General features: G+C 36.1%; 1 protein-coding gene across 5 annotated transcripts; it reads right to left on the minus strand.

Moving 5' to 3' along the window:
- Positions 1-328: 328 nt before the first annotated feature.
- On the minus strand, positions 329-15823 carry LOC122020366 (probable sugar phosphate/phosphate translocator At1g06470). 5 transcript variants are annotated; one of them, XM_042578270.1, is made up of 12 exons: positions 15040-15820; positions 14756-14925; positions 10583-10668; positions 10438-10487; positions 6382-6449; positions 4278-4378; positions 4106-4118; positions 3643-3746; positions 3406-3492; positions 2317-2411; positions 1374-1528; positions 329-810 (listed from the first exon to the last, which is right to left on the minus strand). In XM_042578270.1, the coding sequence occupies exons 1-11, from the start codon at positions 15483-15485 to the stop codon at positions 1411-1413; spliced, it is 1338 nt and encodes a 445-aa protein (XP_042434204.1). In that variant the 5' UTR covers positions 15486-15820; the 3' UTR covers positions 329-810; positions 1374-1410. The 5 variants fall into 5 exon arrangements, with proteins under 5 accessions (XP_042434204.1, XP_042434202.1, XP_042434205.1 ...); XM_042578268.1 differs by having other exon boundaries at positions 3643-3827; positions 15040-15818; XM_042578269.1 differs by lacking the exon at positions 329-810 and adding an exon at positions 818-1030 and having other exon boundaries at positions 3643-3827.
- Between the last annotated feature and the right edge of the window lie 5234 nt (positions 15824-21057).

Genomic DNA, 21057 nt, shown 5'->3' on the forward strand with positions numbered 1-21057 from the left:
GAATCAAAATAGCAACTAAAGAAATTACAGACGAGTACAATAAATTTAGATATAACATCTAAGCTTATATCCTCATTATGGATAACTAGTTAAGATTAAATTGACATCAAAGAATATAAATGCAATTAATAGCATCAAAGGTTATATAAATTATTAATTTTAAAACTTAAATGTCTTATTTGGAAAGGGAAATTATATATATATATATAGGTCTAATTAGGTCAATCGTCCATTAAAAGAAATTCATTCGTTAATTCACATAAACTGAGACTCAATCCTTAAATGCATAAAAAACTGAGAAGGCATCATACTATTGCACATACGGACATACTTAAGATATCTTTTGCACATCTTTACTTCCACTGAAAAAAAATTACAAACCAAATTGGTATAAATGCTCGTACTTTTGTTCATTAGAAAGAAAAGGCTGATCTTATAGGATGAATTGATGTATTCCATAAATACAAAATTGAACAAATGAATCTAGCATGAGAAACTTGATCATTTACAATATTACCCACACACTATGATAAAAAAAACCGGCTAAGGCATCTTTCATTTTGAATTGTCACTGTTCATGAACTTTCTTTCCGCCTGATTGCAATCTCTGAATCTTCACAGTTTGATGAAGAAAGTCCATGATTGTATGTAAGATCAAAATGAACAATGCAAGCCAAACAATAGCACGCATTCCTCATTCATTTTCTAGGAAAATTTCAGTCGTGCGCGATGTCAAAGAATCAAAATAGCAACCAACAAAATTGCAGACAAGTATATCCGTAAGAATTTGGAAAAGCACTGATGCCTCCTCTGCATACACCAACTTAGTGTGTTAGTATCACAATTAACAGACAAAAAGTACATAAAAACAGTTAACCATCGCTTAAATCCTCAAGTGAAAAATGAACCTTGGCTGGAAGTCAGGTGATAAGTTAACTATGAATGTGCATTCAATGTGTATTTAGTTTAAATGGATATGTGGATCACCGCCAACATTTGTCTGTCAACGAATGCACTGGAGTTCGGAGTCCTAGATATGTATCCCTTGTGAGATGGATGACAATTTCATATTACAATTACTGAGCACAAAATTAACTCCGGAAAAGTAGATAATTCAGACAATTTAACCTAACCACCTTCATGTTTAATATAGGTGATGAACTCGTGATCTGGATTTATTACTTCCCAGAAGGTTATTACCTTTGAATAGGTAGAACATTTTGTAAGGAATGGCAGAGAAAACTTGTTACATTTGGAACCAAGGAACACAATCCATAAATAAAAAATAATAACTTTGACTATAGAATTAGCAAGGGAATGAAGATATGCAGCATTAAAGGTTGCTGAGTTCGGTTTGTGTAGCAGTATCTCACCTGCTTAAAATATGGATGCATCAGGTGTTGTTGTGAATCAAGTTTCGTCGTATGGAAGTTCCATGTCATCGAGGATGACATATTTTGCTGCTCCATTAGGACTTGAAGAAACAACATCATCATTTTCTCTCAGCTGACCCTTCATTTTTTCATATCTGAGAAATAACAGTAGTTATAGATTAATTCGTTATCATCATAAATTAAAATGTGATGAACCAGTATGCCAACGTAAGCCGCAATGATGTCTTAATAAGACTGCAGTCACTGGATGAGTACATTACTTGACTCTGGTAGGTTGTTTTAGGAAACATGACATGGGAGGAACCATATGGTTAATTATTTACAAGCACACATTTAGTATTTGTTAGACCCTTTCGGTAAAGGAATTACATGTCGTAGATGTTTCGGAAAAAATAACAGAATTAGCTTTCTGCTGGCCTGTAACTAAGTTCGTATTACAATCAAAATTTGATTATAATGTTTATTTTCTTGATTTGACAACCAAATTTAACATTAATATTTTTTTAACACGGTATTTTCTACCTTAAGCAGGAACATCTGTCTCTATCTATGTATTGTTTTTCGCTAGGGTTACTTTCTTCAATTTACTCCTAGATATACCCAGATTACAGATGGCAACCATCACACATTGGCATTATGAAAAATTTCTTAAGTCTAACGGCAAGTGTTAAAATTATCTTCCACAAGGACTTCCCTCAATCTGCCATTTTGAATTGGCATTCGCCATTGAAAGACCAGAACATGATTAAAGTCAAATTGCTCAATCAAGTTGAGTTTTGGTGGAAGAGAAAGATGCTCAAGAAACTAAGCTTCCGGCTAACGATCCTAATGACTTTAGATTTGCAGTAAGCTTCATGGACTAAAATAAACAGGAGATAAACAGGGATCAAAGTTTCCGTTGACTATAAACAAGATGACTTACTTGTACCAGTTGAATAAACTGACGCCAATAATGATTATGAGAAGTCCAACTCCCTTTAACAAAGTAAAGGGGTCATGAAAGTAAAACACTGCAACCTGAATGGTCAACACAATCAAACAAAATAAATCTAAATTCTTTCGCAAACACTCACATTACTAGTATAAAGTCAGAAAGCTAAAACATTATGTAAAAAAAATCAAATGAGAATACTGCTTCAAAAGAGTACCACTATAAAAAAGTTTTAGTGAGTTAAAGGAACGGATGAAAACATCAATTAGCAAAGAAAAGCCTCAAGAACCAAGGATAAATGCCTGAGAGATATAGGCACTTGAGTAACTAAATCTAGAAATTAACAAACATCTTAACAAGAGATTTTTTGGATTAAATTTCAAGGTATTGAAGAAACATGTCTTTGTCGGCTGAAACTTTGGAGTTTTTGCAAGCAGGATGACTTCCAGACTATTCTCGAAGAATACTTTAAAATAGCCAGATGCATGAACAGAGGCTGAAATAAGCATAAAATATGAGCTACAATTCTTCTACTTGACAAATGATCAGCACGTAGCAACTTTTAATCATAGGTTGCATTAACTACATTTTTTTTATCTAGGAAAAGCATGATTCATTTCTTTATCCAACTTTCTTGTAGAAATAAGTTGTACACAGGCTGCATTAGTAGCTGAGTTTCAGAAATCGCCGATCATTTTGTCACTTTGACTCAGAAAATGACTAAAAAAATGGTACAAACAATATAGACAGAATAATAACTTGCACTCATTCACATTTGTATGTTATGACTTCACATTCTAAAAGATATTTCAAATGAGAAGTCAGTAAAATAATATTTGCTACTGTTATTCGTACTTCTCACGAGTTATTTTATGAAGATTAGAATAATGGACAATTTGTCAATATTTATTAATCTTTGAGTCTACACCTAAAAAAATTAGCAAAGGGGAGATGAGAATGAAAAAATAATAAATTCCAAGTTGTAATTAGAAAGAAAAAATCAAGAAAAGAATATGGTAATATACCAAAGTGAATCAAAAACTTGATCAATTTAAACAAAAAAGAATATAAAGCCCTCACCACAATAGTAACAGCTTCCTTCACGACGCCGGCTATGGATACAGTGACAGCACTGGTTGCTGAAATGAGAATATATTCAGTCAATACCTGAAATTTACAAAGTTTAAATATCCTTAACTTAGTTTGTAAAATGTGTATGTGAGTGCAGATACATGAATCATAACTGAGAAAAGACGTAACAACAATGAGAGATATTCTGGTTAAGCAAGAAATACTAACTCATCTGCCATCACATACCATAAAAAATGCCAGTGCTCCTCCAGTAAGCATCAAGAGACAGCTCCGGATAACATGCCATGAGTTATCAAAGTAAACATTTGTGTCAAAATCATGCCAGGGATCTATCACGAGGGAGAGTATTAAAGTTACTACTGCCATCGCAGGAGTAACATAACTCATCAAAGTAATTGGATTCTTTAAGCCTAAATCAAATCAAAACAACAATATGAGTCTGAGCAAACTTTTTCTAATATACCAACTCTATAACTACATAGCATTGCCACTAACATGTCTAAAAAGACAATTCATCACAATAGACAGTCAGATACTCTGACGTGATGAACAAGGAGCCAAACAGTGCAGTTTGTGTTTCAATAAATCAGGGCAGATAGCAAGTTCCGATGTTACGGTAGTTGCATTTTGCATTGTTCTAGTAATTAATCTTGGAAGGCCAGTAACAGAGGTGGGACAGACAGCTTACCATAGGATTCTTTCTTCATTATTAGTTGAGAATAGACATGAAAAAAAAAAGTGAAACATATTAGAACAAAGAAAAAGAAATTGCATCTAACTTATGAACTTAAAATCATTAACAACTACAAAACAATATAAATGAAAAAACTTAGATACATCAGAGTCAAGTATACCCTAACCTGCAAAAGAATTTGAGTCATGGACCAGCGAAAGCCACTCATAACAGCAGCAAACATAACAAATATAAATCCCCAGAACTGAAACTCAGTCTCCTTGGCAACTGATGGCAATTATACTAGTCAATCTCATCATAGAACTCATGGATATTAACTGAAATATAAACTTTTTGCATTATATATTATGTAGCTCCTAGATTAGCAACCACCCAACTTGCAAACAGGGATGGAAGGGACAGCCTATCATCCTTATAAATATAAAAAATAGAGGAAATGCTATGGCTGGAAAAAGTAGATTTGAAGCTTCTCAGATGATTGGCTTAAGTAACTCCATCATAGAAAATTCTCAAGTTTTGCAAGCCCAAAAAATAATCCAAATATCCAGCCAGACAAGGTTAAATCTGCAAAATGAAAAATATTTTCAACCTTGGATAGAAGGTTGCTTGAGAGACACAGGACGAGATAGATAGTTCTACAATGGTGTTCTTGAATCAGTTGGAGTATTTAGGATCAGTTGAAAAATGGATTTACAACAAGTGATAAAAGCAGGGATGAAGATTTCATGAACATGTAATTGGGACTCATCATATGAAGTAGGCATGCGTTGTTTGGAAGAAAGTAGTGGGCATCAACAATCCATAGCCACTTAGCTTCCTTGACATACTAGTTAGGTGTTCATGCTAGATAAACTGACAAAGAAAAATACTCTGGGAAGTAGATCAAGAAATAAGGTTAACAAACTTCCATGACCTAACACTCATTTTTTTATCTAGATTTAATTTATAGACATTTTGGGACAGTGACCTAGTGTAACCTGTTTCGAATCTAGAGAATATTATTAGTTCAACAACAATTACATGTCCCGTTCCCGCACATTCCTTCTATACAACATTTCAAACTTTGATATGACAAGATTTGATGTGAATCTACTTAGTATCAAGAGTTCCAGAGAAAACATCAACCATCCATGTAGACTGACAGTATTAAATTTCTATTATGCAGTATTAATTTTCAGGCAATCCTTCAGCAAATAAAACTGAAGAATAGCAAACCATTTATTTACCATTTTTAGAGTATTCATATAATTGTGATTTTTGCAATAAAAATGTCAAAATGATTAACGTTGACTTAGCAACTTGTCATTGCTACCTTCAGTGAGCTTGGAGAAAGAGAAAAACAATGGCTCTGTCTTTTGAAATCAGAATTTAAAGAAAGGAAGTTGAGAGTCGTTTATATAATTTCAAGCTGTTCCACAAATACGGATCGTTTTGGGTAAGATAATAGTGCAAAAGCAAATATTTTAAAGTAATAAATCAATTGTACGTCAAAGAAAAAAAAATAGAATTAGGTGTGCTGTATCTGGTCTTGAAGCTGAAGCTGAAGCTGAAACTATAACTATAAGATCTTAAAACTATCCGAATCAGAATTCCAAAAATATATTCCCAAGAGTCACTTCCAATAACATGACCACTGATTTAATTTCAGGAAAAAAGACTGCAGCTGAAACATGAATGATGTTGCATTACAGAAATTAAATACCTTTCCAGAAGTTAGCCTTTTGATTGCAACAACAGCGGCAAGAAATACATGAGTTGAAATTGACTACAATTTTTTTTCTAATTAGATTACTTTTAAATGTTTATGGAGTATATGCAGCATAACATGGTGTTGTATTCTGCAGATGGGAAAGCTTGAACTTTCCAAACTAAAAAGCAGCTGCTAATAACATGTCAGCATTACTCCTAGCTGTTAATGCTCATATGCTTGATTGTAGATGTTCATCGGAGCTTATGAATTAACAGTTTTGACCTAAGCAATTACTCATTGGTTAGTTTGAAAATGTCTTCTCGTGTTTTACATAATTATTTGGATAGTTCACACTCTTTATTTCAATAAGCTGATCCATTAGGCAAATGCTGACCAAACTAGGTGATTTCACAAGGCTATTAACATAACAATTTTAAGAAATGTTCTTCCGAGGTAGAAGAATGATTTGTAATTATCATGTTTTGGCATAGACCTTGTGGTTACATAATGTCTTCCCATTGATGCAGTTAAAAGAGACTTTTGACAAAATGATAGTTATATAAATTAATCTTAATCATACCTGTTAACAGAATTCCAAAGGATATGATTATTATGATTAACAGAAGCTTTATACTAGGAGTCTCCAACCTAAAGTAAAAAATAGTAATAATAAGTAATATTTAGAAGCATATCGAGCATATGGAGAAGTGATAAGGGGCATAAATGTTTTCTTTTTATAGGTTAATGAAACCAGGGAGCCTTGCTACTCAACTAGACTAGACGAAAACACTGAGCCATGGCATTGAGCAAGTAAAATCCTAATAACCCGTCAATGTAAAACATTAAGGAGCATAACATTAAGTAGTAGATTACAGGGTATTAGTATCAGTTGATAGAAACAATAATATAGTGAGACATAGTAGCATAAAAGATAATACTTAATTTAATGTTAGATTTCACTACGAAACAAATAACTAGTGAGGAAACAATAAAAAAAGGTAACTGATACTTTTATCTTTTTTTTAATACTACTCATAATGTTTTTCTTCTTTATCTTCCGATGGTGCCTGTGTACCTAATACCTTGAAAACATCACCATAGTTAATGCACTCGCTAAAAATGGGGGCATCCTAGACCACATGTCTACTGATTGCAGTCAATTATTGAAAAGGAATGACATATGATCTTATGCATGAATAAATACTTGAAATGTATTCTACACTTATGATGATAATGAGCATTGTTGTCAGAGGAAATTTGATTATATAAGCAAGTAGATTTTTTCTATTTTATGAAAGAAATTAAGGAGGAAGATTACACACTATAACCTATAGAGTATGTATGTACAAGAAGATAAGAGAGTGAAATGAAAGAAACAATAGACTAATTTATATAATATAGTACTGGCTCAAAGCAATTTATAAGCAACAATCTAAAAGAGCAGGAACAGAGAAATAAATTATCATGGTGGACGAAATCATTGTTGGTAAGAAATCACTATATACATGCTAAACCTTTTGTTTATGTTATCCAATAAAGTGGAGACTGAAACAATGAAATTGGTTACGTGTAGACTCATCACATCAAAATGAGAGAAAATTAGCAGCACCCAAAATATATCTGAACCACTTGATGACTTCATATACACAAAACCCTTCACAGTACATATTGCCAACATATATTAGATAGTTGTTTGACATATATGCTGTTGACAGGAGACAAAGTATAACAAGATTGAAAAAAATCTATGTAAAATGGAGATTAATATAATTAACAAAAAAGTGTTCATCTATCTAAATCCACAAGCAAGGTTGTGAAGATTGAGATTGTACATAGGAACAATTAGGTGTTAATGATTTTGAATCATACAATGATAGGATTGTAAGATGTTAAGGTTAAGATATTTTTAAAAAATTGTATTGACATTTATACATATATATCTAAACTATCTAGTACTAATTTCAAATCATAGTCAAAATGCAAGTAGCAATTTCTACAAGGTGGAGCAAAAAAGGGATTCTTTTACTTAAAGAGTTAAAATGGACTTTCATATGATTAAAGAAATGAATGATAAGCTTTGAACTTTTAAAGTGAAAGCATTTTCCATAAGTCAAGGTTGTCAGGATCAAGGTCCAACTTAGTAATAATGAGAGAACATGAACCCAAATCATAGGCCTATAAGATCACAACCCAATTCTTATCTTTCTTAATATATAAATTGTCTTGGCTATTTTTGTCATGCCCTGTTTAGATGAGAAAATTAACCCATTGGCCTATCAAACCAATCACTAGCCAAAAAGTTTAAGCCTAGGTTAATAGCAACTCACTCATCCAAGCATATAAGGTATTTTTATTAGCCCACAACTAACCATTAAGACAAACCTAGGATGTAAAAAATCTCCACTACTTAAGGCATCGATCCTGTTAAGACTCAAATATAACTCATAGCCAATGATAATCAATAGGTATGTAAGGCCAAATGGTTGTTACACCCAAGGTTTAAAATTTCGACCCGTGCCGAGGTTTCGGTCCTGGACTGGAATGATACGGTTTCGGTACCGTATCGTGCCATGCCGATATAGTTTCGGTATTTTTTAAATATAAAATATATTAATTAAAAACTAAAATATTTAACATAAATATTTAAAAAAATAAACAAAATAAAAAATAATCTTTTAAAAAAGGAAAAGATATGAAAATAGATAAATAAAAATTTTATTATAATTTTTAAATTAAAATAAATGAAATATAAAATTAATTAGATAATTTTATTAGGGTTTAATAAAGTCTCTTTATATTATCTCCACCATAATTAGGAGTTGATTAAAAAAATTAACCTAAGTTTAATTAAAAAAAATCTGAAATCCGACACTACTCGCGAGCACGCACGACTTCAGTGCTGTCGCAGTGTTGCACGACCAGCCATGGCCGCAGGGATTGCATGACTCCTTTGGCGCGACCACATTGGTCGTGCGCCCCCTCTGCAGTGAGCGCAGGTCACACGATGCCTCCACGGCGACAGCGGAAGGGTTATGCGACCTCTCTGCTACTGTTGCAGGGTCGAGCGACCCCTCTGCTGTGACCACGAGGTCGCGCAACACGTTGCACCTGTCGTGGGTCTGGTGTCGGGGTCGTGCCGGTGCCGGTCGTCGAGCGGAACGAGACGTTTCGTCCGTTTCGACCGTTTCGGCACGACACTTTAAACCATGGTTACACCATCTTGTAGGCAACCTTTTCTGACACTTCACTATGTCTAGGATCAGCCACTAATACAAACTATCATAACCCCTAGATGAGACAAATGAAATGTGTCATGTTGCAACTGCCATTAGGCCTTCTATGCAACTGATTAGGATGATTTTGTGATATAAGTTGGAACTTGGGCCTTGATAGAGACAAGCCTTAACTGACAAACATTGTGAACACCCTAATTTAGTCCCACCTGGTGAATTGCAGGATCATAAAGATTTTTGTAAACTTAGATGAGTGGTATATTATTAACTTGGGCATGAACACTTTAAGTTAGGGGTTGGTCTTGATAAGTGTTCGACCCTGTGCAATCTGTGTATGGTTCAAGGATAAACCAACTAAAGTTGCCCCCATGGGTTGGTGCAGTTGGTACTAGCATGAGTGGTTGCTCCAATATGTCATGAAGTTGATTTCCAACCGGTGCAAAATGCCTCGCTAGGTGCCTCCCCCATGCAAAGGGCCGCCACACTAGAACAAATGCCCCCTGTGATTTACTCCCTTTCAGAGAGTGTGGAGCCACCATGGAGGGGCCGCTAAGGTGACGGCTTCACCTTTGCTCCGAGGATAAACCAACTAAAGTTGGTGGACCAATAAGGGCTACTCCAATAACGGTGGGAGGTGAAATGATTCCAAGATACGTGACCTCCCAAGAAGCTCCTCACTTTGGAGTCAGATTCACCATGGGATAAAATTATGAAGACAATAATATGAGATGTAGGCTAAAGTGAATTATACCTCAATGTTGTTGAATACATGGTGTTTATAAATTTGGAAAGTAGGATTCTAAGGTCTGGATCAGAAACTGGCTACCATGCTTACTAACAACATTTAATACTTAATATTGGTTGCCCATGCTCTCTAGTTTACAAATTTTTTTTAACAAGAAATATTTGGAGATTGGAGTCCTATACAAAATATTGAGTTGAATTTTTAGGACTGGAATAGCAAATTGCATAATGATTTGCTAAATCTGCCAAAAGATTCAAAATACGATAATTGGAAACAAAGCCACCCAGAGAAAAAGCCTAAGATTTGTCAATCTAGATGTTCTTTCCTCTTTTTACATATATTATTTATTACTCATTCAGGATCATTGTCGGTACCAGAAGAATAATTAACCTTTGGAGTAATTTGAGAACTAATACTTCATATGCATCATTTGACCCTGTAAATTCACTTCGATTTTGCTTTTAGGACTAAATTAATGGTTCATTGTTTTAACTTGACAGAAAAACTTTGGTTTCTTAACTAGGAAGTCATAGATTGTCAGAAACTAATAATAAGATTCTTTTTCAGGAAAATGCATCTTATATGCACCATTGTTAATAAAAGAATAAGAGAAAGGGACATAAAAAATCAAACTATTGTGACAATACAAAAAAATTACCTAAATGCAAAAGCAAAAAGGAGAAGAAATATTGGAGAGGCAGATTTACACTGCATGAAATGACAAATAAAGGCAAAAAGTCAGATGGTCATCCTGCCTGTATGAAAAAACAAGAAGTGACTAGTTTCTACTAAAAGCTACAAACCATTGTAGCAAATGTCACCGATATGAAAACAAGAGAAACATTGCTCAAGTTTATGTCCAAAGCAGTTCCAAGAGCTGTTGGCACAACTGCAAAAAGAAGAAAAAAAAAGTGTTAGTGCCTGTGTGGTTTAGTGCATGGAATTACTAAGAAAACATGTATGAATTGTGCCCCTTCAAACATACAAGGTAATACAGAACATATTCTATATGTCAAGTGTCTGATGGGCCAAATAAAAGATCTAGTTGTAGCTTAGGTTATAATATTCTTGTAATGTGAAGTTATGAATATCATACACAACTATTAAAAATGTAGTAACTGAGATTACACTGATAGCGAATATCAATATTGCAAGGAAGCAAAAGTCATAAAATTTCAAAAAATTAATAACAATAATTTACATAAAATGCAAAGTTGGATGAAAATATATAGACATGTCTTCTCCTGGATGCATATATAAAGTATTATCAATGATACAACAGGAATTTAAGTTGCATCAGCCAATGTGGACATCAAATAACCAGGTAGGGAAATCGAAAATGATGCAAGGGTCCTACTCAAGAGTCAACAAATGAGTATGAGCTTGACGTGTGAATCAAGGCTAATAATAAACTACCAACTAACATATGACAAGGTGCATGAAGCTTCACATCTGTCAGTTAGCCTGCCTAATCAGGTAACGTACACCACTTCAAATCTATTAATACCTATCCCATGAACTACCATAGGGTTTAAAGTTTTGGATTAGAGAACCAACACTTCTACATTATTCCTTATCATTGCAGTTCAGCAAGAAGAAGAGCACCCAGGCCAAACTCAGTGGCCACATCCAGAAACCTCAACTACCTCTAAGCCTAGAATTCTTAACTTGATCTTAACTCCTTTGACTTGCATCTCATTTTAAACACATCAGTTGTCCCAATCGAATACATAACAGAGAAAGGAAAGCATGGTGTTTTATTGAATCAAACAAAAAAAAAGAGGTAAAAAATCTTAAGCTTCACTTCAAATGTCAAGGGCCATGTAAGTCACTGACATGGGTCAAGAGAAACATTAAATTATATTTGAATAGCTACATTTTAACAATTTAAAATATCATAGTATACTGTATAATTTGACAACAAAAACATGGTTGTAACTTTTAACCAATTATGTGCATACACATATTACGCTTACTTGATCTCACACCATCTTAATAGTAGTCTTGACTCAGTTAATTTGGAGCATAACAATATTAAATTGATTAACCTTTCCCAAATATCATGGTGGCAATTACTACAAGAGAAGAATTATATATTCCTTATAACCATAAAAGGAAAATATTTGTTGTTAAGGTGGATGTTGGGCCATGACTTGAACACACTAATAGAAGATGAGAGACATAGAGATAAGGATGTTAACATGGATGTGCAGACATATGAGGATAGACAAGATAAGAAATGAGAACATTAAAGAGAAAGTCGGGATTGCACCAATTGAGCGAAAACTCCAAATGACGGTAGCGACATGTACTTAAATGGCTAATACATGTTCTAGCGATGTGAAATTATGACAAATATGCACGTTAAATGAGGAAGAGAAAAATCAAAGAAGATTTGGTAAGCAGTAATAAAACATGATGAAATTTATTTAAATATAGATGATGATATAGTAGGAGATAAAACCCAATGATATAAAAGAATTCATATAGTCGACCCCACCTAGTGGGATAAGACTTGATTGTCATTGTTGATTTGTTGTTGTTATAAGCATCCCGTGGTTGTGTGTCAAGTATTTTAAATTGTCACTTTTATATCTCACTTTGCCTATTTTAAATATTTCTCCTATTTACTTTGTTCACTAACAATAGCAAGACTTTAAACCTAAGCACACCTAGAATTTTATAATCAAACTTTTTGTGGCTTTTTTCCAATATTTTTTGGTCTTTTACCCTAAAGTGTAGACCACATTGGATCTGAGACAATCTCCATTTGGTGTGAGAGCAACATGGTTAAGCCTCTCCGATAGTGTCATACGGATTCAAACCTCAGGCCTTAGTCAGAAAGCTCTCTTCATTTAGTTCACTTACCACTAGACTAAGCAATTTTTGTTGCCTTCTTCCAACTTTTCTTAGTACAAATTCAAAAATACATGAATCCGGCCAAATTTATTTTGTAAATGAATATCAAATTGTTCTTTTCTAGGGACACTAACTTTGGTCAATTCTATGTGCTAACTGAGAATGTCACCAGAATCATAGCATTCCACCTTAGCATCCACCTAAATATTTGAACATAACTGCCCTTTAAATGCACTAATAGAGCTTTCCACTATTCCAATCAGCGCAAATGGTTAATAAATATGAAAGTTTCATTTCCATATAAGTAGTTGATGGCCACATTATATTCCATATAGTAACTCATTTTGTTGGTTAGCAACATGATTGAGTATCACGCTGCCTAGCACAGCAGGTCCGCATTACAAAAATCCTGTTTGAGGATTTTCTCAAAATTATATGGGTGAGGGCTATTCAAGAGAGAGACTACTAGGTTTCACCATGAGAATTGTGTTAGAATCTTGATAATACTTTGGGTTACATGTAGACCACAAAGGATATGAGAGATTATTTGTTATGTACTTGTATTTGTCAGCTTCTTTTGAGGAGATTGTTTACATATGCACGTAAAACAATAGGTGCATTGATTTTTTTATGGGAGATGAAGATTCTACCACTTGATTTCAGGGTGAGGGTAATTTTTTGCATTCTCTCACTAATTTGATTTACAAAGGGTGGTTTAAGGCAGTGGATTCAAAAATTTACCTATCAATGGTATTTTGGTAGTGTAGATACTAATAGGCAGTGTTAGAATGAGCTCGACGTCAATAATTTTGGCTGTCCCATGCAATTTTTTTCTTCCATGAGTCGTCAAAGTTCAACTTCCTTTGTGTTTGAAAAAGACCCAACAAATACAAAATAACTTATTCAAGACGAAATTGTTGTTATTCCAACTATACCTTATAATCTTGCTTTAATAAATTGTTCGTAACAATAGATTGATTAGTACCATGGTTTACATTTCTCAAGGCTTCATTTCCACATTGTCAATTGGCATGATCTGATGAAAAATTAATTAAATGGTGAAGATATTCAATACATATTTCTGCTCTAGATGTCATCCCTACATTATCGTTATCAGCCTCACAATCCCGTGATCAAAAACAAATTATGAGATTAGCCTTTATGATCCATTGTGAGTTTGTTTATTTCTAGGAAATTAGTGATCCAAAACTTGATTCACTTGACTCCTGTAAACACTTCACTTAGCAGTTCAACAACAAGGGACGTTTAACTAAAACTGATTTTGTTCATGATGATTTAAGAGTAGAGAATTTATCAAGAAGCAGTGGTCTTGCACCATTCTTGCTGTGCTGACCAATTTGCTGAATATCCTGGCACACAATATGACTGTCTCCGAAATTGGGGGAGGGGGTATCCTAGGACATTCAAACATCACTTTCTCCTAAGACCATTTTGTCCCTCAGCATGAAGGATAAGATTAAGATGTAAAACCAAGATAACAACCATCATTATAAGAAATCCAGGCTAGGCTATTCAGGTAGTCAAAATGATCCATCGTAGGGAGGAAATCAGGTAGTGGCAACCAACAACTTTCCAGCCTTTGTCAAAATTCTATATTACTAGAAAGTTTACCAATTTTAAAATTTAAGCTGCTGGAACAGAACTATTACCAATCATTTTTATGATTTTTCTATGTTCTTTCACATAGAAGGAACCACAAATTACGTATGTCAAATTTTCCCCATGTTTTGAAGTTCTGCATGGGTTTTTTTGGACCAAATAAACGATGTTTCACATGAGAGATATCCAATATAGATCAAATCATTGAGTAACATAAACATTAATTATACTTTGCTCCTCAATAAAAAAAGAACCTAGCAACGCCCTTAAAACACTTAAAAAGTTATCAAGAAACTTGACTTTTGAACTATACATATCTGGATGCATATTCTAAATCAGATTGCACCCTTAAATTCCATGTTAACCTACAAAATCATTGACACCTCAGATTCCAGATTGAAGTTCTTAAGATGGTTGCTTGTATATGTGACGGCAGTGGGTATAAAGATTGCTTCAGTTGCAAAATACGGATAAGAGACTAATGTAAAAACAGTTACCTTTGCTGAAGTAATCTTTCCATGTCATTGTAGCTCCGACATCACCCCCTCTGGACTGTATGCACACAACGATCTTCGATAAAACAGCTTGCAGTGTGAAATGAAAGGTATTCATCAATAATGGCGCTGGAAATTTCCCTAATTTATCCCCTAAAAGTGTCTTATTGTATCTATACCATTGGGAAAAGAGAGAGGAAAAGAAGGAACCAACAACGAATAATTAGCTATCGAAATAATCATGTCAAGAATTAAGACAGAATAAATTGAAACGCCTAGGAACTTACAATGTCAGGCAAGTACTGAATGTATACCAGACAGAGATATAAAACAATGTCTTTAACACAACGATCGTGGAAACAGAGCTCTCTGCCGCCCTTTCTAATTCTTCGAGCTTCAGCATCGACTGGCTGGCATGGAGTCCATTCTGCACGTCGAAAGGAACGTACCTTTTGCCACTGGCGAGCCCTTCCACAATACCAATAACGGCGCTCCTCTGGCGAACGTAAGGAGATACCTGCATCAACGGCTGGGGCACGGAGTCTCTGTCCAACCCCTCCCCAGGTATTATCAATGGCACAGCAACAGCCTCTGCCCCTTCCGATGCGCCGCCATCACACGATCCCTCCGCCAAAGAGCTGGGGGGCTGCTCCTCGTTCCCGCCCTGCCCCCCATCTACCTTTGCACCGGCTGCTTCGGCGACCCTCTCCGTCACATAACCGCTACCGCCCATCGTGGATCGCTCGATCTCGGATCAGACCAGCATGCCCCTCCCCTTCAAAAATCCTCGGATCCAGGAAAGCGGGGACGGGCATGAAACGGCCCCGATGAGATCGGTCATGGGGAGTCGAACAGGGACGAATGTTCGAGGGGAGGCGGGGCTGGATCTGGATCCAGCAATGCTCGAGGGGCGAGGAAGACTCCGAAGAAGAAGAAGAAAAGGAGGCGTGTTGGCAACGAACTTTGGATACGTTTGGGCGTCGCGATCGCGACGAGGAGAAGGAAATAAAAAGGCAGCGTCGACTGGGAGATACTTGTTTCCTTTCCTTGACCGGTCGTTTGTTGCTTGCTGCTCCGTCGTAGCAACGTGCACGGATCGATTTGTTTCAAGTTTGTGTCGAATTTGAGGTTATAATAACGAACCCAACCTAACCAACTTTCAACACTCGCGACCATGGTACGATCCCAACCTGCGATGTCCGTTGTGGTTCTGTCCGTCGCCAATCACAAATTTATTTTTTCCAGCTATTTAAGATTTAGTATATATATATATATATATATATATATATATATATATATATATATATATATGCTGGCGACACTTTGTGCGCGACCATGAGCGACGCACAGACGTAGCATTGCCAGCTCGATTTCCCTACAAATAAAATATATCATTTATTATCTCTCCTCTCCCGCATGCAGTTTAAAATCACATCATGAGAAATGACCCAAATTAAAATTAAAATCTCCCTCCCTCGTCGCTCTCCCACTCTCGCTCCCTTCATCTCCGTCGCCCGTCGTCCGGCTGACGTCACAAGCCGTCGGGAAAGTTTTAATATTAAAATCTCTCCCTCACCGCTCTCTCTCTCGCTCGCTCCCTCTGTCAACGTCCTCCGTCGTCCATAGTCCGTCGGTCGTCGTCCCTCAACCCTCACGCTCCCGGCGGGAAAGTTTCACCAGCGTATTCAACGCACAAGCACAACTGTTGTGAGAGCTTACCACCTCTCTGCATTCGCAATGGTAAGTCGTTTCATTTTAATTTGATAATCCACATCGTTATAGCCTACAAATATTAGAAGGATTATTGCTATAACATTCAGGGATGACGCTTTGTACAAACGGCTGCAGGCTACAACCAAGTGGGTTGTAGCGTAGCTGCTACATGTTGGAGTAGCCACTTGGTAAGTCATTTTTTTGGCAGCTACAATTGCTAGCATATATTGTTGGATCGTGAAAGTCGAAGGAGGGGGGTGAATATCGATTTAAAAAATATTGTAAGAAGATTGAGTACGCAGCGGAAAGAATAAAATTAAAGCAATGCTAACACAAGTAATTTTTTACTTGGTTCGGAGCCTTGGTCAACTCTTACTCCAAGGCACGCACTCGTCGAGTACTTTCGTTGGGCAATCCGCTAGCAATTCGAATAATGTTTTACAAATTGAAATTACAATTGCTTTAAAGAAAAAATACCGACAACAAACAGGAATAAAAATGAGGCGCGTTGTTGGAGGAGCTTTCGCAGCGTCGCAGGAGCGCAACACGGCAGAGCAAACGTTGGAAGATCTTGTTATTCGTCGTTCTTTGCTCCAGGGTGCATCCTCCTTATATAGGAGGCTCCGGGCGCCTGGAGTGTGACGTAGCTCGTCCAACCAGAGTGCTCCACGTGGCGCCATACGTCAGGGATAACTTTTGCATTCCGGACGCTCGGATCCCTTCCGGACACTTGGACCTTTGTTTTTTCAGAACCTGCAAAAAATATTAGTCCGAGGCAAAATGCAAAACTACCCTGTAAAATAAAGTGTTTAGCACAGTTAAGTTATAGGAATAATAAAAGCAATAATTAGATTCCGTCTCCTCGAGACTGGAATCTAGTCACTATCTCAACTTAGATTTTCGAAATTGATCTAAGTTGGATTGACGCCTAATGTTCCCTTCCCGGGAACGCGTCCTCACAGTCACTCCCCTCCAATGACTTACCTCAACTTACCTGCCAGACGCCCGGTCAGTCCTTCGACCCGTCTGGACTTCGTGTCAGCTATCAGGTCAACCCGTCGACCTAGCTAGACTTCGTGCCAGCTATCCGATTAGTCCGTCGACCTAGCTGGACTTCGTGTCAAACGTCAAGTCAGCCCATCGACCCTTCTGGGCTTCTCCTTCACACTTGGTCAAAGTGTTAGATCAATATGCTTAGCCTACTTTGTCATTCATCAAAACTTGAGTTAGATCGTTAGTGCTAACCGCACCAACAATCTCCCCCTTTTTGATATAATGACAACCTGCATTAAGTTAGTGAAAAATATGCAAGTTAAAACAAGGTTTTAAGTTAGTTGTTGTTTTTATGGGGTATTTCGTTGTTTTGTTTTAACTAACTTAAACCACCTAATCCTCCGCCTTTGACATTTATCAAAAAGTAACACAGAACATCAAAAAATAAGCGATCTAAGGAGGTAGAAGACAGTGCAATAGAAGGTCAGATTGACTTGGGGGAGTCTTATCATAGAGAGATTTTGAAACTTTTGTTTAAAAGGCATTCTTTTTCAAAATAGCTAAGTTTAGAAAGATAAACTTTGTAAAATTAACCTAATTTTCAAAGTAAGCTTTGCATCTTTTAAACACTATGTTTACAAAAGTGAGTCCAATTTTCAAATCAAATTTTCAAAACTAAGGGAAATTTTTCAAAACTAATTTTGTAACACCCAATTTTCAAAACTGAGTAAAATTTATTATTCAAAACTAAGGTTGTACAATCCAAGTTTCACCTTAGTGGATAAAGTTAATTTCCAAAATTAAGTTTATAAAATTTAATTTTCAAAACTAAGTAATAATCTATTTTTCAAAACTGAGGTTGTACAATCCAAATTTCAACTTAGTGAATAAAATTAATTTTCAAAATTAAGTTTCTAAAATTTATTTTTCAAAACTAAGTAAAAATCTATTTTTCAAAACTGAGGTTGTACAATCCAAATTTCAACTTAGTGAATAAAATTAATTTTCAAAATTAAGTTTCTAAAATTTAATTTTCAAAACTAAGTAAAAATTTATTTTTCAAAACTAAGTTTGTAAAACCCAATTTTTAAGAAAAAATCAAATTTAAAATAGATTTAAAATATTTTTAAGGAAATATTTTTCAAAATAAGTATGAAAACAGGTAATCCTCCCCCTGAACCTGACATAACAAAAACTGTCTAACTAATTAGTTACTTACTAACTGTCAGAAGATAACAACTTTCACTTGGTTAGTCAGGTTAAGTCAATTATAATCAATTATTGTTTGACTAAGCTAAATTACTTAACTTGATTGATGTTTGTTTTGTATTTAACGCCCAGACTTATATTGATGCGCTGAAATAAGCATCTTAAGTCTAAGCAATCTGCCTACGCATATCACCCCTTTCTATGTTTAGCAATCACAAACAAGGTAGTCATAGTGTGTTGGTGAGATGCTCAAATTCTAGTCCTATAGGAACATGCTTTCTAAGGGATTGACCTAATTCTAAGGCTAAAATTGAATTTTGAAATTCTAAAAATGGAAATTTTGAAAATATAAGTCTTATCCTAGAAGTTAAAATCAACTATTTTTTAAAACAATTTTGAGAATCCTAGTCTATTAATCAGATCAACATAAGTCAATGTTGGAGTCGAGATATAACTAAGTCGAGGTAAATCAAAACAAGATAAGTCACTATCTGAGATAAAATATAACTAAGTCAAGTCACGATCAAGTACATATAGTAGTGATCTAGTCTATCGGGATGATAAGGAGGGTGGTCCGATCCCCAAGGAGCGTAATAACTCTATCATCTCAGTATGTCATGCCCGATCATCCTCTCGAGAGCTGGATAGATCATGTCAAAGGTCGGAGATCTCCTGTCGCACGTCCCATCGCAAGTCGGAGACCTCCTGCCGCATCTCTCGTCATAGGTTAGTGACCTCCTGCCACATACCTCGATGAAAATCGGAGACCTCCTAACGAAGACTTGTCATAGACAGCTCAAGTCCGACAACTTGATCGCCTAGAGTGCGAGGAGCGGGACGTGGTGCTCGGCCTGGAGGTGGAGGTGGTGCCGGGGCCGGAGCGACCTCGCCGAATAGCGCGACCATAAACTCATCCTGCTCTGCCTCATCCTGGGCATCTAGGTCCGGCTGGTACTGTGCCCCCCTCCGCCAAAATAGGACACCCTCATCATCTATATAGATACCTCCTAGAGAAAAGTTCCTAGATCCTAGGACGTCGAACTTAGTCATGACTCGGATATCGCCTCGGGTGAAGTTAATACATAGGGAGGCGATATATGCCGTCAAAATGTGACAATACGACATGTGAACTCGAGCGCTGGTGGTGACTCCAACTGAGTAGATAATAGTCTGAAAGATATGTAAGCTAATGTCTATGTCTAATCTATGGCAGAGGGCATACAGGAGAAAAGAATGAAATGGACGCATCATCGCGATGTCGCGAGTGATCAACGGCAAGATGCAGAAGACTAAGACCCTATAGAGTACATAGTCGTGAACTCGAAGGGATACTGACCTAAACATAGTCACAGTGGGTACTCGCTCCCCCCCCCCCCCCCCTAAAAAAATATGAGTAAATCATATCCAGTAATGTGCGAGTAAGGATCACCAAATGGTAGATCCCTATGAGGGTAGTACTGAAAAGCGCACGTAGATGGTCGTAAGTCTAAAAAGGTCCGGATGATTGTAGGGGATAGGGTTATATCAGTACCAGCTACCCTAGTAGTACATGTAAGATCATCTACCCTGACTAAGTTGTTGTAAAATTCAGCACATAAACTTATGTTTACTGAACTAGTACAGTAAACAAGGTTCTGCAAGCTATAGTGGTTAATGACCTCTACAGCTGGAATGCAGAAGCGCAAGAAAAATTATCTATCCAAGTACCTAGTCCTGATAAACATATAAATGGTAAACTCAAACCTAATCCTAAGTTCGTCAATAGGGAACCTAGGGTCGACACTAGCAATAGAGGGTCCAACACCAGAGCTAAAACGCTTCCTAAATTATTAAAGAATAACTCTACTAAGCATAAATTATAGAAATGAAGTATTTTAAAAATTTAAGAAAGAAAAAGACTTTACCGAGACATCGTGAATAAGAATTTTAGAAATGATGACCTCGGTTGACTAGCAACAGCGTAATAATCGAAGAAAAGAGGAAACATTTTAATTATCAATCCCTCTCTCGTTAAGGCTTCAAGAGAACCTTTGCAAGAGACGGAAAGATGAGGAGCAAGAGGAGGGGGGCGCCCCTCCCTTTATATAGGGAGGTCCGGGCGCTCAGAATCACTCCGGGTGCTCGGAGTGAGTTGGGCCGGGGCGCCCGGAGTGCCTTCCGGGTGCCCCGGAAGGCTATACCAAGTGCGCCCGCCCCTGGTTTTTTATCGAGATATTATTTTTTTTTAAGTTACAAACGTTTTAAAATAAATTTTTGAGAAAAAAAAATTTTAAGATAAATTTTTATGTTAAGTTTTAAAATAAATTTTTAAGTTAAAAAGGTTTTTTAAAATAAATTTTAAGTTAAGAAGGATTTTTAAAATAAATTTTATGTTAAAAATAAAATTTTAA

Source organism: Zingiber officinale, chromosome 9A (genome assembly GCF_018446385.1).
Source record: "Zingiber officinale cultivar Zhangliang chromosome 9A, Zo_v1.1, whole genome shotgun sequence".
In the NCBI taxonomy this organism is placed as follows: Eukaryota; Viridiplantae; Streptophyta; class Magnoliopsida; order Zingiberales; family Zingiberaceae; genus Zingiber; species Zingiber officinale.

Bases quoted from the DNA above. Each gene is read 5' to 3' on its own strand.
- LOC122020366 (XM_042578268.1), bottom strand. From the start codon at position 15,485: ATGGGCGGTAGCGGTTATGTGACGGAGAGGGTCGCCGAAGCAGCCGGT. The intron at 3,493-3,642 runs GTATGTGATGGC...TGTAAATTTCAG, and splicing joins GAGCACTGGCATTTTTTATG to GTATTGACTGAATATATTCT. The intron at 1,529-2,316 runs GTAAGTCATCTT...GTTATTTCTCAG, and splicing joins AGTTTATTCAACTGGTACAA to ATATGAAAAAATGAAGGGTC.